The sequence below is a fragment of the Mixophyes fleayi genome, chromosome 7 (assembly GCF_038048845.1).
Source record: "Mixophyes fleayi isolate aMixFle1 chromosome 7, aMixFle1.hap1, whole genome shotgun sequence".
Classification (NCBI taxonomy): Eukaryota; Metazoa; Chordata; class Amphibia; order Anura; family Limnodynastidae; genus Mixophyes; species Mixophyes fleayi.
Window position 1 is genome coordinate 106,619,707 of NC_134408.1, and position 15,908 is coordinate 106,635,614.

The window sequence follows — 15,908 nt, forward strand, 5'->3', positions numbered from 1 at the left end:
AGAAGCGGAGCAGGCACAGTTACTTCACTGTATCCAAGGAGTCGCAACTCGTCTTGAGACCCTCCAGGTCTCCATGGCTTCTGCTCAAAATGTTCCCATGACTACCGCGGTAGTCGCCGCCACCTCCTCCTCTCCTGCAGTGGTTTCCTCTACAGCCCTGAGACTCTCTCCACCGGACAAGTTTGATGGCGAGCCTAAAAGATGCAGAGGATTCCTTAATCAGTGTCTTATCCACTTCGAGTGTAGTCCTGCATCTTTTCCCTCTGAACGCATTAAGGTGGCATTTATTATGTCCTTATTATCCGGACAGGCCCTTGCTTGGGCCTCCCCCCTGTGGGAGCGAGATGACCCTATGCTGTCCAACGTCACCACCTTCATTGAAACCTTCCGCAAGGTTTTTGATGAGCCCGGACGCATCTCCTCGGCTGCCTCCAGTCTCCTTAACCTCCGCCAGGGATCCCTGACCGTCGGGCAGTATGCTATACAATTCCGCACTCTGTCCTCTGAGCTCAGTTGGAATAACGAAGCTTTGGTAGCAACCTTTTAGCAAGGACTCTCAGACCGAGTTAAGGATGAGTTAACTTCCCGTGAGCTTCCCGCTGATTTGGATTCCCTGATTTCTTTATGCAATCGCATTGATCTACGTTTCCGTGAGCGGACTCAGGAACGTGCCACTTCCAGACGGTCCTCTACTCGCCTTGCTCCCATGTTTCAAAACCCGGTCCTTCATGAAGAACCGATGCAAATCGGCCGTTCCCGGCTGTCCGCCGAGGAACATCAACGTCGCTTCAAGCAAAACCTATGTCTGTATTGTGGAGATCCTGGTCATACCATCTCATCTTGTACCAAGAGACCGGGAAACGCCCCCTCCTAATCGGTGGAAGGGAGGCCGATTTAGGAGTTGGAGTTATTACTCCCTACACCATTTCTAGCAATGACTGCCTCATGCCCATCTCCTTGCATACCTCTGTCGGCCCCTTTGAGACCTCAGCCTTTGTGGATTCCGGCTCTGCCGGAAATTTCATCTCTGCCACTCTGGCATCGCAACTCCAATTAACTACTATCAAATTGCCTCAGCCGTTATTCCTCACCGCGGTAGATGGGAATCGGATCTCCAACGGGTCTGTTTCTCACGCCTGCGCTCCTGTTCGGCTGACGGTAGGGGTGCTACATTCTGAAGTCATCGAGTTCCTGGTTCTTCCTCATTCTGTCAACACCGTCATTCTAGGATTACCTTGGCTCAAGCTTCATTCACCCCAATTTGATTGGAATCGTGCGATGGTTACTTCTTGGGGCCCACAATGTTTTAAGTCCTGTTTGTCTGGTCTAAAACCCGGCCAGACCTCTCTTCCTTGTCATCTGATATCTCCACACGTTGAACTGCCACTTTCATATATTGCTTATCAAGATGTGTTTTGCAAAGCTGCAGCCGAGATCCTGCCCCCCCATCGGCCCTGGGACTGCTCCATTGAATTACTACCTGATAAACCTCTTCCAAAGGGCAGAATCTATCCCCTATCTCTCCCTGAGAACACTGCTATGACCACCTATATCTCTGAGAATCTTCAACGTGGCTTTATCAGGAAATCTTCCTCTCCCGCGGGCGCGGGATTTTTCTTCGTCAAGAAGAAAGACGGTTCCCTACGGCCGTGTATTGACTACCGGCGATTGAATGCCATCACCATAAAGAACAGATACCCGTTACCTCTCATCTCTGAGCTCTTTGATAGAATGGCTGGATCCAAGGTCTTTACTAAGCTAGACCTGCGGGGGGCGTATAACCTCATCCGTATACGCTCAGGAGACGAGTGGAAGACTGCATTCTGCACTAAAGAAGGCCACTTCGAATACCTAGTCATGCCCTTCGGGTTGTGCAATGCCCCCGCTGTTTTTCAATCTTTTATTAATGAGATTTTCCAAGACCTTTTCTACATCTCCGTAGTAGCTTATCTGGATGACATCTTAATCTTTTCTTCAGACTTGACCAGCCATCGTGATCATGTAAGAGAGGTCCTGTCTCGTCTACGAGCCAATAAGTTGTATTGTAAGCTTGAGAAATGTGTATTTGAGAAGTCACAGATTCCCTTCCTGGGCTACATCGTGTCAGGGTCCGGTCTACAGATGGATCCAGTCAAGCTATCTGCCATCCTCAAATGGCCTAGACCTATGGGTCTGAAAGCTACCCAGAGATTCATTGGCTTCGCCAACTATTACCGACAGTTCATTCCACGGTTTTCTTCTATCATCGCACCAATTACCGCTCTGACTAAGAAAACTGCTAATCCTCATGTTTGGCCCACGGAGGCCATCGACGCTTTCGAAGCACTCAAGAAAGTCTTTTCTTCCGCCTCTGTGCTTGTTCAACCGGATCAAGATAAACCATTCCTGGTAGAAGTGGATGCATCTGCAGTAGGAGTCGGGGCAGTTCTTTCACAAGAATCCATTTCAGGGGGACTACTGCCATGTGGGTTCTTTTCGAGGAGATTCACTTCCTCTGAATCTAACTACGGTATAGGGGATAAAGAGTTATTGGCGGTGAAGTCTGCGCTTGAAGAATGGCGTCATCTTCTAGAGGGGGCACGTCATCCTGTTACTGTATTCACCGACCACAAGAACCTCATCTATCTCCGGGATGCTCGGTGTCTCAACCCCCGGCAAGCCAGATGGTCCTCATTCTTTGCCCGCTTTAATCTCATTCTTACTTATCGTGCTGGTTATCTCAATTCCAAAGCTGATGCCCTCTCTCGCTCTTTTGATGTCTCCGATTCTTCACCCACTACTGTACCTCCACCAGTGTTTGAACCCTCCTGTATTGTAGCCATCACCCGTACTCCTCCTGTGGGTTGTTCTTTCCTAGTACCACATCTACGCTTAAAGGCGTTACGTTGGGCTCATGCCTCTAGGTTTGCCGGTCATGCTGGTACTGAGAAGACTCTCTCGCTGTTATCACGACATTACTGGTGGCCAACTGCCCGTACGGATGTCCAAGAGTTTGTAGCCTCTTGCTCTATTTGTGCCCAGAACAAAGTGCCTAGACAATCTCCCGCTGGATTGTTACAACCTCTCCCGATTCCTGATCGCCCATGGTCCAGCATCTCGATGGATTTTATTACTGATTTGCCACCCAGCAGCGGCTTTGACACCATTTGGGTCACAGTAGACCGGTTCTCTAAAATGGCTCATTTCGTTCCTCTAAAAGGCCTTCCATCTGCATCCAAATTGGCACAAGTCTTCATCAAAGAAATCTTTCGTCTCCACGGGTGTCCTCTGGAAATAATCTCTGACCGAGGTGTCCAGTTTGTGTCTCGCTTCTGGAGAGCCTTCTGCAAAGATATAGGTATTACTCTCAAGTTCTCCTCTGGATATCATCTCCAGACGAACGGCCAGACGGAGCGAGTAAACCAAGATCTAGAGGCGTTCCTTCGCTGTTTCTCATCTCTTAACCAATCTAATTGGAGTCTTCTGCTACCTTGGGCCGAGTTCACACACAACAATCATGTCCATTGTTCTTCTGGGTTTTCTCCTTTCTTCACTGTGTATGGGACTCATCCTACCCTCCCCACGTTCTCTTCCACCTCCTCCACGGTTCCTGCCGCCCATGCCATGACTCAAGATATGGCTAAGTTATGGGCTACCACCAAAGAGAACCTTCTGAAATCCGGACGGCATTATAAATCTTCTGCCGATCATCATAGAAGAGTTGTGCCGGCTCTCCAAGTGGGGGACAAAGTGTGGCTGTCCACCAGGAATCTAAAATTACGGGTTCCTTCCATGAAACTTGCACCTCGTTTCATTGGTCCTTTCCCAGTAACTCAAGTAATTAATCCAGTTACGGTTCGACTCCAACTCCCTCCACAGATGAAGATTCATAACACCTTCCATATTTCCCTCAAACCGCTGGTCCTAAACAAATTTGTTCATACCTCTACTGTTCCTCAGGCCATTTCCACTACTATGGGCAATGAATAGGAGATTAGCCAAGTTCTTGCTGAACGCAAAGTTCGAGGTCGGTTCCAATACCTAGTACACTGGAAAGGCTTCGGCCTAGAGGAGAGATCTTGGGTCTTTAAAGAAGATTTGCATGCCCCTAGACTACTGGCAGACTTCCTGAAACATCGTTCTGTACCCAGTGATTCCCCCAATTGTAAGGAGAGGGGTACTGTCAGACGCCGTCCCTGCGCCTCCTCCTCGAGCAGGGACGGACGTCTGTCTCTAGAGCGCCCCGTTGCCAAGCTACGGGGACGCGTCTTCCGGCGACGTGGTGCGCAGGCGCGCCCGTCGCCATAGCAACGGGACACGTTTTTCAAGTTCCTGTCAGCGGTCAGAACAGCTGACCGCCGATCCTCTGCCCACCAATGAGGAAGCATCACTTCCTATTTAAAGTCTGCTCTGACACCATTAGGGTGCCAGAGCAACTGGTTTATCTAGTCTCCAGCGTTCCTGTATAGTACTATCTTGTTTCCTGTGTTTTGACCCGGCTTCCTGACCTCGCTTTCGGATTCTCCCTTTGTTCCATCCTGATATTCTGGTTTGACCTCGGCCTGCTGACCATTCTCTGTCTCCTGATTCGGTACCTCATCTGCCCTGTTGGTTCCTGACTCTGCCTGTTTGACTATGTGTTTCTCTATATCTCGCAAGTAGCTACCTAGGAGGGCCGCGACCTGCACGTCGTTGCCGCTAAGTCCAAACTTCCTTGCGGGGGTCCCTGGTGAACACCAGCGGCGTGTTAGACTCCGTGCCTCCTGGTGTAGTAGTGCCAATACTTGCAGGTACTAAGGTCACGTCTGTGACAGAATCTCATTCCATATTGCCTGAATTCTCCCCGATATCTAATTTTTCTCTTGCAGCTGTAGAGTCCATAGCATGTGATTTTTCTCATATTTCGTCTTAGACCAAGGCTAAATTGTCTTCCCTATGCTCTAAGAAAAGTTCTGACCACAAACATATTGTGTTTCACATCACACAAGTAATCAACCCTGTGACCTTCAAACTACTTCTACACCCCTCACTCAGGATTCATAATGTCTTCCATATTTCTCTATTTAAACCCTTGATCCTAAACACATTTTTTAAAGAAACATCTGTTCTTCCTCCAATTAAGATTGATTGCTGGAGAAGAATTTGAGATCAAACAGCTTCTGGATTTCTGAACTCTCAATGATCATCAGCAGTACCTTGTTGATTGGCAAGGTTATGGTCCAGAGCGGACGTGCTAAACGGCCCGAACGCACAGCTTCACAAAAAAATAAAAAAATAGACATAAAAAAATAATAATACTTATTTGACGGTGCCGCCCCCTCCTCCATTCACACTGATTGTTGGTTGTGACATCATCACGGCCAACATTTGGAGCGAGGAGCACACAGAGAGGAGCCACAAGAAGAAGAGAATAAAACAGAAGAAAGAAGGCAATAGAAAGGTAAGTGTAAGGGAGCAAAAGCAACACGGAGGGCACAGTGGCAAGCATTGGGAACAAAACATTAAACTTTATTTTTGTTTTTTACTAATAATAATAATAATAATAATAATAATAAACCTTACAAAATTGCATTTGAGACTTTTTCTTTTTCTTGCGGCCCACATGCGCCACGTCTCCTGGCCAAATTCAAAGAAGATGTCGCCTCCTATAATGTCCTGACGAGGAGGGAAATCAAGGTGGGGGCTCTGCCATGCGCCGTCCCTGCTTACCTTTCCCATCGCAGGGGCAGACATCTTCTTTTCCTGTAGGAGGGCATGCCCATTGCCTGGCAACAGGATGAGATCCCTGCCTCTCTATCTGCCAGCCTGTCCCTGCTATGGCATATGCGAGCCCCTTGTCTGGCACCAGGAAGCGCTTCTGATCTCACCTGTTGGTGGTCAGTGACATCACTGACTACCACATTCCAAATTGAACTGTCTATTTAAGGCAGCCTCTGGCAATCTCTAGCTGCCAGAGTATTGGTTCACTAATGTCTAGCTCCAGCATACTTCCAACCCTGCATTTATCCATCTGCTTCCCGGCATTGACCTGTGCTGTTTGACTACTGCTGTTCCTGACTACTCTTTGGTTTCTGATTTGGTTCCAGTTTGATCATCTTGGTCTTAACCTCTTGATTGACTACTCTGTTCCACCTGCTGCCTCACCAGTACCTGACATTGAGGGCAGCGACTTGCATGTCCCTCTCAACAAAGCCCAAAACACCTTGAGGGGGTCCCTGGCGAACACTGGGGGGGGTGTTAGACTCTATGCCTCTTTACTCAGTTGGGCCAACTAAGCCAACATCAAATGCTCAGTGTTGTCGTGACAGGTAATATGAGGCCCGGCAGCTGCAATGGGGCTGGATCACATAGCAACTGCAATCCCGGTAGTTATACCCATGCCCATATGTATCTGCCCTAACGCAGTCAACTTCCTCAATCTAGTCCTACCAACTAAAGATTCATAAAAGTGGTGTTTCTGCTGCAGTTTTGTTTTAGAAATACAACCCCCATGAGCCTTGTAAAATGGACAGGGGTATGTAAATAAATATATAAAATATAAATAAATGCATCATTTTCATGCAAATACATGCATCAAATGCCTTCTGCGGCCATAGGCCATGCAGCCTACACAAATACCTAGCCGAAGGTACTGGGGTTAAGGCTGCCCCTGAAATCAGCCCAGTCTATCTTGCACTGGGGCTGCTTGGGAATAGGGAGGGGATGGATGATGCCCGTGTTTTAATTGTGTATTGATTTATTTTATTGTATAGTGCACTGTATATGGAAGAGTCACAATTGCTACCAGCTCTGAGCTGGTGAAGAATTCAAGTCCAAAGAATGCTTCTCAAAAAGGAGCCCTTTCCACCCCTTTATCTCATTATAATAATCTTGTTCCACAAAAGGAAATGTTGGTTTTGCTACTGCGCAAAACAGGACACAACACTGCGCCACTTCCGTACTTCAGTGGGATCACCTTCAATCTGCCTGTGCCAACATCTGCAAATCCAGCCATTTTCTACTGCACTTACGTTTGGAATAGTCCTCTGAGGAAATCGCAAGTGTACGATGAAACACGTCAGGCAAAGATAATTGTTTTCTATTAATACTTATGGGTCCCATGGACACACAATTCATTTCCATTATTGCTAATCCATTGAAATATTTTTGCCACCAATACAGATTACTGTGACAGACACATTTGCAGAGGTCTAACACTGGATCACGTGAGCAGAGCAGAGAGATCCAAGCCTGCTGTCGGAAATAAGAATTGAGACACTAAGGTACAGTGTACCACAGAGATTCGCCAACACGTAGCTATTTGCATCTCTATATTTGGTAAAAAGTGACTCACTGAATTTGACAGACTGGCTTTGTAGGTCCGTTGGTTCTGATATGATCAGCTGTGGTTATTACCTGACCTTTTATTATTGTGCCAAATAACATACAAGTTTAAGACAGTAATACAAATAGAGGAGACAACAGTAGAGTAAACAAAACTCTTGGTTTATTCACAACAGATGAACTGTGTCCTATTAAAGAGAAGACCCCAACAACATCTTTTCTAGAACGATTGACCACCAGTTATACTGATATATGCGCTATTTGGATACAGTTAATTGTCTTACTTTAAGTAGATCAGTGCACTGTTCAGAGCCTTATATATATTTTTTATATATATTTTTATGTATTTTTCAATATATGTGCATATATAGGTTGTGTATCTTATTGAATACAACATATATATACATATATATATATTTATATTTATATATATATATATATATATATATATATATATATTGTGGCAAGAGCCCGCTACTGCAGAAGCACACGTGAACCACTTCTTCTTTTTATGTAGCTTTATTGTCAGGATGGTTAAAATGTATTTGACACCGTATAACTTTCACAGCAATTATGGAGACCCTAAACGCTAGCTATACATAGACCAGCTCTCTCAAGACCAGCCAGCTTCCCCAGCGTTGGTCTCAGTAAACAAATGACACAATCAAGCTTTTATACATGATACTCCTCCCCCAGCCTTAGCTTGATGGGCAGGTGACACACCCACCTTCTCTTTAAGAGGAAACGCCCATCACTGGCTCTGTTTGCACTAACAGACACCATCCTATCTGTTTGCTGAGAGGAAGGAACTTTCAAATCATGTAAGTTAACCAAACTTTAAACTATACGTAAGTCTTTACCTGGTTTAACCTCAATCTAGGTGCATATTTGCGCCAATGTTTTATTCTGCTTGTGTGCATTCTCTGCATCTTGTCAGATAAATGCCTCCCTTTGTTACAATATATAATATATATATATATATATATATATATATACACACACATATATATATATATATATATATACACACACACATATATATATATATATATATATATATATATATATATATACACACACATATATATAAAACATGTTGTTTGTTTATTTTATTATCTTTTAATTTATAATGTGAAAAGATTTTTGCGCATCTTGCTTTGCATGTAATAAAGGTCGTTATTTGTTTTTAATTCCACAAACTCATCATTCAAGATAATAGTGTTCCACTTTCCAGCGCTGTTTTGGTGTCTGTGTTTGTATTATTTTCTACTGCAAACTTGTGTGATCTGGCAGACGTCTAGGCACATATGCGCAGATACGCATATGTGCCTAGATGTGAAGTACACAACTTGTCCATATTTGTACTTGTGCTGTGGAGCAGCTGTTTTGTCCTTATATATCTTTTTAAATGTGCAAAAAGTAAAGATTATATTTAACATACATACAGCTTTTAAGACCATCTCTTCACCACTGGTAGTAAACTGAAAGTGATTCCTTCTCATCCCACTAGGTGGCAGCAGCATACTTGGTTTGGTCATGCCAAAGTGACTAGTCAATAGAAATCAACTAATTTTAATAACTCACCTTGCCCTCCACACAGCTTATTATCAAACATTTCACAGTTCCAGTTGTCACACTGACAATATCTGCCGAAGGTTTTTTTTTCAGGGTCTTCATTTATGTGGCAGGTACACTGTCCACATATGCACTCCCCAGCTCCAGAGCACACAGCCGAACTATTGTCCTTTCTGCAACTTTGTTCCAGTTCCTGGCTTGTTTTCCCTCCAGTTACACACTCACAATTCTTCCCAACATGGCCTGTGTTGCAGCTGTGAATGAGAGAAATAGGGAATATTGGTTATATCTGGGGTAAGGACAAAATATTTGGCCACCCATTGCACAGGTCCAAAACCACAGTCATTCCTCTAGGTCTCCATCAAGTGGCGAAATACTGTTTGCTGCATAACAATGTAATGGGACTTATATTTTATCATTCTCTGTGTTCTGATGGTATTTATTCTAAATAGTCACAGAATAGCATCTAAACTACCTTGTTGAATGATTGACGCAGACACAATACTCATGTTTATAATCCAAAACAAAAACAATGTAATATATAATTATATTCATTGCAGTACCTGTCCTCAAGCCCTAGGGGTCTATTTATGAAGCCCTAAACCATGCGGCAACTGTTTTTTCAGCATGGCTTAGGCATTTTTAGGTAAAATGTTAATTTAATAAAAGCCTAACGCAGGAGATACCAGAGCTATCTCCTGCATTAGGCAAATTACTGCATTATTCCACAACCCCCATAATACTCAATGGGGACTGTGTTGTGGAAATGCACATTAAAAACTCTGGGTCAGAACCCAAAGTCTTTATTAGAAAATAGTCATCGCAGGGACAGCGTCCTATCAGATGAGCTGTCCAGACATGACTTTATTAGTAAATTGCCCCAATGCAATGACAGATACTACTTCATGGGGCAAAAAGTTGGTAATTATTAAATAGGCCCTTTAGTGTGAACAAAGCAGCTGCCTATTTTATTTATACTCTGTCCTGGCCTTGGTGTTACTTGCAGGACCACTAAGTCTGAACTACGTAATTCATTTTAATAGTCAACAAATCTCTATAAAACGTTATTCATTGTTAATTCTAATCCATTTAAAAGTGTATACCTGAAAATTAAATAAATACATGTAAGTGATTGCAGGCACAATTATGTTGGAGGGGACTAAATATCACATAACAAATATATTGTACAACAAAAGTTTATTTTATTCTTCAAGAATGTACAAATACTATAGTTTGATTGTCTTTGTTACTTAATAAGAAAGTCTGATTTTTGTTTTAAATTTACTAGCAACAGAATCTATTGGATTGTATTATATATTCATTATGTAATGAGTAATAGTAGGAAAAGAATAGTAACGTTAAACTCTTAAGTTAGAGAATGAGGACCAATAAGGATCGGGTATTCAGAATGTCAACAGGTTCATTATGTCTACGTGATTAAAACGGCAACATTGTGACTTTCGACAGGTTGTAAAGTTGACAGTCATAATGTCGACTTTAAAAAAGCAATGCACTGCCACCCGCCGGACCACCGGCACAATACAGTAAAAACAAAAATGTGCCCCCCCATCCTAAACAGCTTAACCAACCCTAGCGCTGCCAGTGAAGGCTGGTACTAGCAAAATCAGGGGACAAAAAGTGTGGGGTCCCTCTGTTTTACTGGTACCAATACTAGGCTTTCCAGCCAGGTCTGGTGGCACTATAGCAGGGGAACCTGCAGCGTGGCGTCCTATGCCAAAATGATAACCAACCCCAGGCTGGTCAGGAGAGCACACATTTTATTTTATTTTTTTACATTGCGTTCCTTTGTGTATTTTTTTTTTTTACTGTATTATTTACTGTATTGTGCAGGCAGGTGTATTGTGTCGATGGGTCCGGTAGGAAGAGGTGGCATTCTCTTTTTAATGTGACATTGTGACTGTCAACTTTACAACCAGTCAACAGCCACAATGTTGCCATTTTAACCATGGAGACATAACGAATTTGTTGACATTATGGTGTTGGCACAGGCTTATTGTCGACAGATTGATCACATCCCAACAATAACTCCCAGCATGCCTTGCCAGCCACTATCAATCATAAAGTGGACATAGTTTTACCTGCAGATGCCGCAAACAGTCGCCCCATTAGAGTTACATGCCCGAGGATCAGGTGCGTCGTTACATACACAGTCACAAGCGGTTGTGACACTCACTCTAACTGTGTCTGTAAATCCCAGAGCACGGATTTGGAAACTTTGATTTGGAAGGCACTTTGTTGCTGTCACTTTAACTGTAAATTTAATCTGAAAGACACATTGGATGTATATTACAGAGCAAAAAAGCCACTTTGGGATGCTTGAATGTTAAAAGCTTTGTGTTACTGATATAAACAATATACCTGAATACTTGATGTGTTTATGTGTAACTAATTTTGTCCAGCATGCTGTCTAATATGTCCTTGAACAAAAGCAAACATTGTAAACAGCCAATTAGAAGAATGTTACTTCCGTAGGTTGCATTACTTCAAAGATCAGAGCTTACATCATTGGCTTTTGACCTCCTAGGTAACAGGAATTGGGATGAGGCATTTCTGTACCTAAAGCAGACATTCAGAATTACACTTCCCCTCCCCCAACAAATAAGAGACATTTTCAGCACTAGCTGCCTTGGGTCATCATTAGTAAACTATATTTGTAAACACAGCTTCCAAATCAAACCTCTGTAAACTACATACTTGTCAACTCTCCCGGAATGTCCGGGAGACTCCCACATTTTGCGAGAGTCTCACGGACTCCCGGGAGAGTGTGGGAATCTCTCGGATGAAGTGGGCAGAATTAGGTCCGAAACGCCGCGATTCCCGGTGAATCGCAGTGTTTGGCCCCGCCCCCTGCTGTCAAATGACGCGTTTGCATCATGAGATCACGGGGAGCAGGTCAAAAATGATGCGCGTTTTGGAGGCCCGCCCCCCATCACACCCACCTCCCCCGCAGGTTCCCGGATACCAACATTGTAAAGTTGGTAAGTATGGTAAACTACATAATGCTGATGCTTCTTTCTACGGCACAATAAACCTCTTCTTTAACATGTTAAACTTATTACTGTATTCATGAAACTAAGTCACGGACACCGATTTAAATTTGGCAAATAAGGTCACAGTGTTAATTAAAATTGAAATGATGGCAAAGAAAGCAAAATGCAAGTTCAGCAAAACAGAAACCAAACGAGTGGATGGCCAACTGGCCCGGAATCCACTAAACCAAGGACATAATCCTTTACTGAATGGCAGGCGCTTAATCTGGCATCAGAGAAACTACACCCCCTCTAGGCTCACAATAATGTGCTCACATAACACAGGTCAAGGAGTCCCCCTACAAAAGGACCAAGAGCCACATTTACTTCGAAGGGAGCAGTGACATGCGGTAAATTGGGGGAAGTGCCGTATGTATTAGCCGCTGACCACAATGCTTTCCTGCCAACTGTGCCCCCTCTGTAAGGAGGGAGAGAAAAACGAGCAGAGAACAAATCACACATCGACACTGCAAGGAAGGGAGTGAGGGATTTTGTACAGCAAGGATTTCCAAGTGTGGAAACCTATATAGAGAATCCAAGGACCTCCCCTGCGGATTCTATTGGCTTATGCTAGGAAGCTACTAAAACTTTAACTCTTAAGAGGATAAGTGCATTGTACATACATACAAACATTTTACATTTAAGAGCGTTCGGCTTTCGGGTCTCTCTTGTCATTATGCAAAATCAAATGTTTGACAAACACACTGTATGCTGACAATTTGCATTATGTAGTACACACTTTTGGTGACAAACACAAGTCCCACAGTATTTTATATGCTGTGTAAGCTCCCAATTCTTCAAAGCATACACTTATCAACAGATATGCAGAGTGTAAGAGGTTTGGTGACAGAGACTTTACTGAAGTATACTTTATGAGTCATTTCTGCTGTTCCCTGTTTTTCTACTCTTTGCCTCACTCTCTCTCTATATCTACCACGCTCTTCCTCTCCCTAATCTCTTTTGTCTGAATACATATATTTTTACACTGTCATTCTCCTTTTCCTGTGCTGTTGCCTAGTTCCTATAGCTGCTTTTTCTTAATCTGCCAAATGTTAGCTTACAATCCATTTCCTTTCTGTATTGTATCTCTCTTCTTTACGCACTTTAGCCACTGTAGAACTTTCCCTACCACAAACTCAACATGTGCAGTTCCCTATATAAACCCTAAACAGAATGGTTATTGTGCTGCTTCCTTGGTTCCTTCTTTCAATCCGGACAAAGAACTGCAGCAAAAGTCCGGCCATATCTCGGGTGCTCGACTGGAGCCCAAAACCGTTACCATTAGAGGTTGTCCAACTGGACTTATTAGTCTGCTTGTGATTTCTTTCCTTCTCCCATGATCAGGGCCTGATTAACGGTTCAGGCTGCCCTAGGCTAAGCCCCCTAACACCCCCTCATCTTCCATAATATGTTAATATACAGTAGGTAAAAATAAACTTGTCTTTAATTTAAAATCCAACTTCATACACCCGGCTAGCTGTCAGGGTTCCCAAGGTAAGACCACGGAGAGAAAGTAGGTGAATGAAGTGGTTTTATTAGAGACACAGGTAATACAGGTTCAGGATGCAATAACTGGTAAGGCAGTAATATTACCACAGATATTAGCAGCAGAATAGACAATACTGTAAAGCGATGGTGAGAAGCAGTAGTCAGCGGGTAGCAGTGTGGATACCTCTGGAAGAGGAGAAGAGATAAGTAGCCTGCGGCTTGCAGGGTTGGATACCTCTAGAAAGGTGATGAGACGAGTAGCCTGCGGGTTGCAGGGTTGGATACCTCTGGAAAGGTGGGGAGTAGAGTAGTCTGTGGGTTGCAGGGTTGGATACCTCTAGAAAGGTGGTGAGTAGTCTGTGGGTTGCAGGGTTGGATACCTCTAGAAAGGTGGTGGAACAAGTAGCCTGCGGATTGCAGGGTTGGATACTTCTGGAAAGGTGGAGGGATGAGTAGTCTGCAGGTTTGGATACCTCTGGAAAGGTGGGGTAGCATGGTGGCAAAGTGGTTAGCACTTCTGCCTCACAGTACTGGGGTCATGAGTTCAATTCCCAACCATGGCCTTATTTGTGGCAAAATCGCCCTTGCGTGTTTTGGTTTTGTTTGGTTTTGTTTTGCAATTTTGTTTAAAAATCAATTTTTTTGGGCCTAAATTAACCTAATTTAGTGCTCCTCCTGTTTCTTGGATAAGTAAGGTAATTCTAAAGCTAATAAATTAGGAAAAAAGTAGTTTAATCCCTGGTAGGCCATCCTTAATTCTGCACACAAACCTGATTGTCTTCCTCTCCATCTTAGCCTATTGGCAATGCAGCCATATTCTTTGGATGTATATTACACCCTACACTTATAGTTAAATCTAAAACGAAATGGACAAAGGCACTTTGGTTTCTGTCTGCATCAGCCCCCCTCCACTTGTAGTAAAATAGAAAAAAAAACATCCGGTATAGACTGTACAATAAAAATAGAAATGGACAAAGGCAGTTTGGTGTCTGTATAGGCCCCCTCCTCCACTTGTAGTTAAATAGAAAAGAAGCAGCCTGCATAGACTGTCCAATATAAAACAAAATGGACAAAGGTAGTTTGGTGGCTGTCTATGAGCCCCCCCACCTCCACTTGTAGTTAAATAGAAAAGAAGACGGCCTGCATAGACTGTACAATATAAAACGAAATGGACAAAGGTAGTTTCGTGGCTGTCTATACCCCCCCTCCACTTGTAGTTAAATAGAAAAAAAGCAGCCTGCATAGAGTGAACAACATAAAAGGAAATGGACAAAGGTAGTCTGGTGGCTGTCTATGACCCCCCTCCCTCCACTTGTAGTTAAATAGAAAAAAAGCAGCCTGCATAGACTGTACAACATAAAAGGAAATGGACAAAAGTAGTTTGGTGGCTGTCTATGACCCCCCCCCCTCCACTTGTAGTTAAATAGAAAAAAAGCAGCCTGCATAGACTGAACAACATAAAAGGAAATGGACAAAGGTAGTCTGGTGGCTGTCTATGACCCCCCCTCCACTTGTAGTTAAATAGAAAAAAAGCAGCCCGCATAGACCTAACAACATAAAAGGAAATGGACAAAGGTAGTCTGGTGGCTGTCTATGACCCCCCCTCCACTTGTAGTTAAATAGAAAAAAAGCAGCCTGCATAGACTGTACAACATAAAAGGAAATGGACAAAGGTAGTTTGGTGGCTGTCTATGACCCCCCCCCCTCCACTTTTAGTTAAATAGAAAAGAAGACGGCCTGCATAGACTGTACAATATAAAATGAAATGGACAAAGGTAGTTTGGTGGCTGTCTATGACTCCCCCCCTCCACTTGTGGTTAAATAGAAAAAAAGCAGCCTGCATAGACTGTAGAATATAAAAAGAAATGGACAAAGGCAGCTTGGTATCTGTCTGCCTCAGACCCCCTCTCCACTAGGAGTAAAATAGAAAACTATTCAGCCGTTATAGACTGTAGAATATAAATAGAAATTGAGAAAGGCAATTTGGTATCTGTCTGCATTATCCTCATCAACATCATCATTAGTGCCCTCGTCGCCTACACAAATCTCCCCCTCATCCAATTCTAATTCCAAAGTGGCATCCTCAATTGGTGTATCACCGGCTACACTCGGGCTGTTCAGGCACACATCAGCAGAACTGCAGAAAGGGCCCTTCTTTATGGGTACACTAACAGAATGCTCACGGTTACACATACCACTGGTGGATCGACTCTCCACAGGGATTGGTGTCATTTCTGATTCTGAGCATACATTATCCTCTAATGCCTTACTGTTTTCTTGCAGCTCAGCTTTCACGCGTAACAGTAGTTGTGCACCACTTTTAGACTCCAAATTACTTGGTCTTGCTTGGTCACGAGTGACCGTACAAGATGAAGGCTCAGTAACATTTCTTGATATGCCACTAATAGAGAAAGGCAAAGGCCTCATTCTTTCTTTGCCACTGCGTGTGTAGAATGGCATGTTGGCAATTTTTTTTTCTCGGCACTTTTCCTC

General features: G+C 43.6%; 1 protein-coding gene and 1 long non-coding RNA gene across 3 annotated transcripts in view; one reads left to right on the forward strand and one right to left on the reverse strand.

The window, feature by feature from the left end:
• The window catches only part of ITGB2 (integrin subunit beta 2), a 94,483-nt gene that overhangs the window by 20,228 nt on the left and 58,347 nt on the right, over window positions 1-15,908 (reverse strand). For both annotated transcript variants that reach the window (XM_075180254.1, XM_075180253.1), the window contains exons 11-12: window positions 10,977-11,161; window positions 8,887-9,131 (exon numbers count right to left, since the gene is read on the reverse strand). In XM_075180254.1, the coding sequence (XP_075036355.1) occupies window positions 8,887-9,131; window positions 10,977-11,161 (430 nt within the window). The remainder of the gene's footprint in view (window positions 1-8,886; window positions 9,132-10,976; window positions 11,162-15,908) is intronic.
• Window positions 1-15,908, forward strand: part of LOC142097961 (uncharacterized) — a 40,749-nt gene that overhangs the window by 4,788 nt on the left and 20,053 nt on the right. The gene's annotated exons all lie outside the window — the stretch shown is intronic.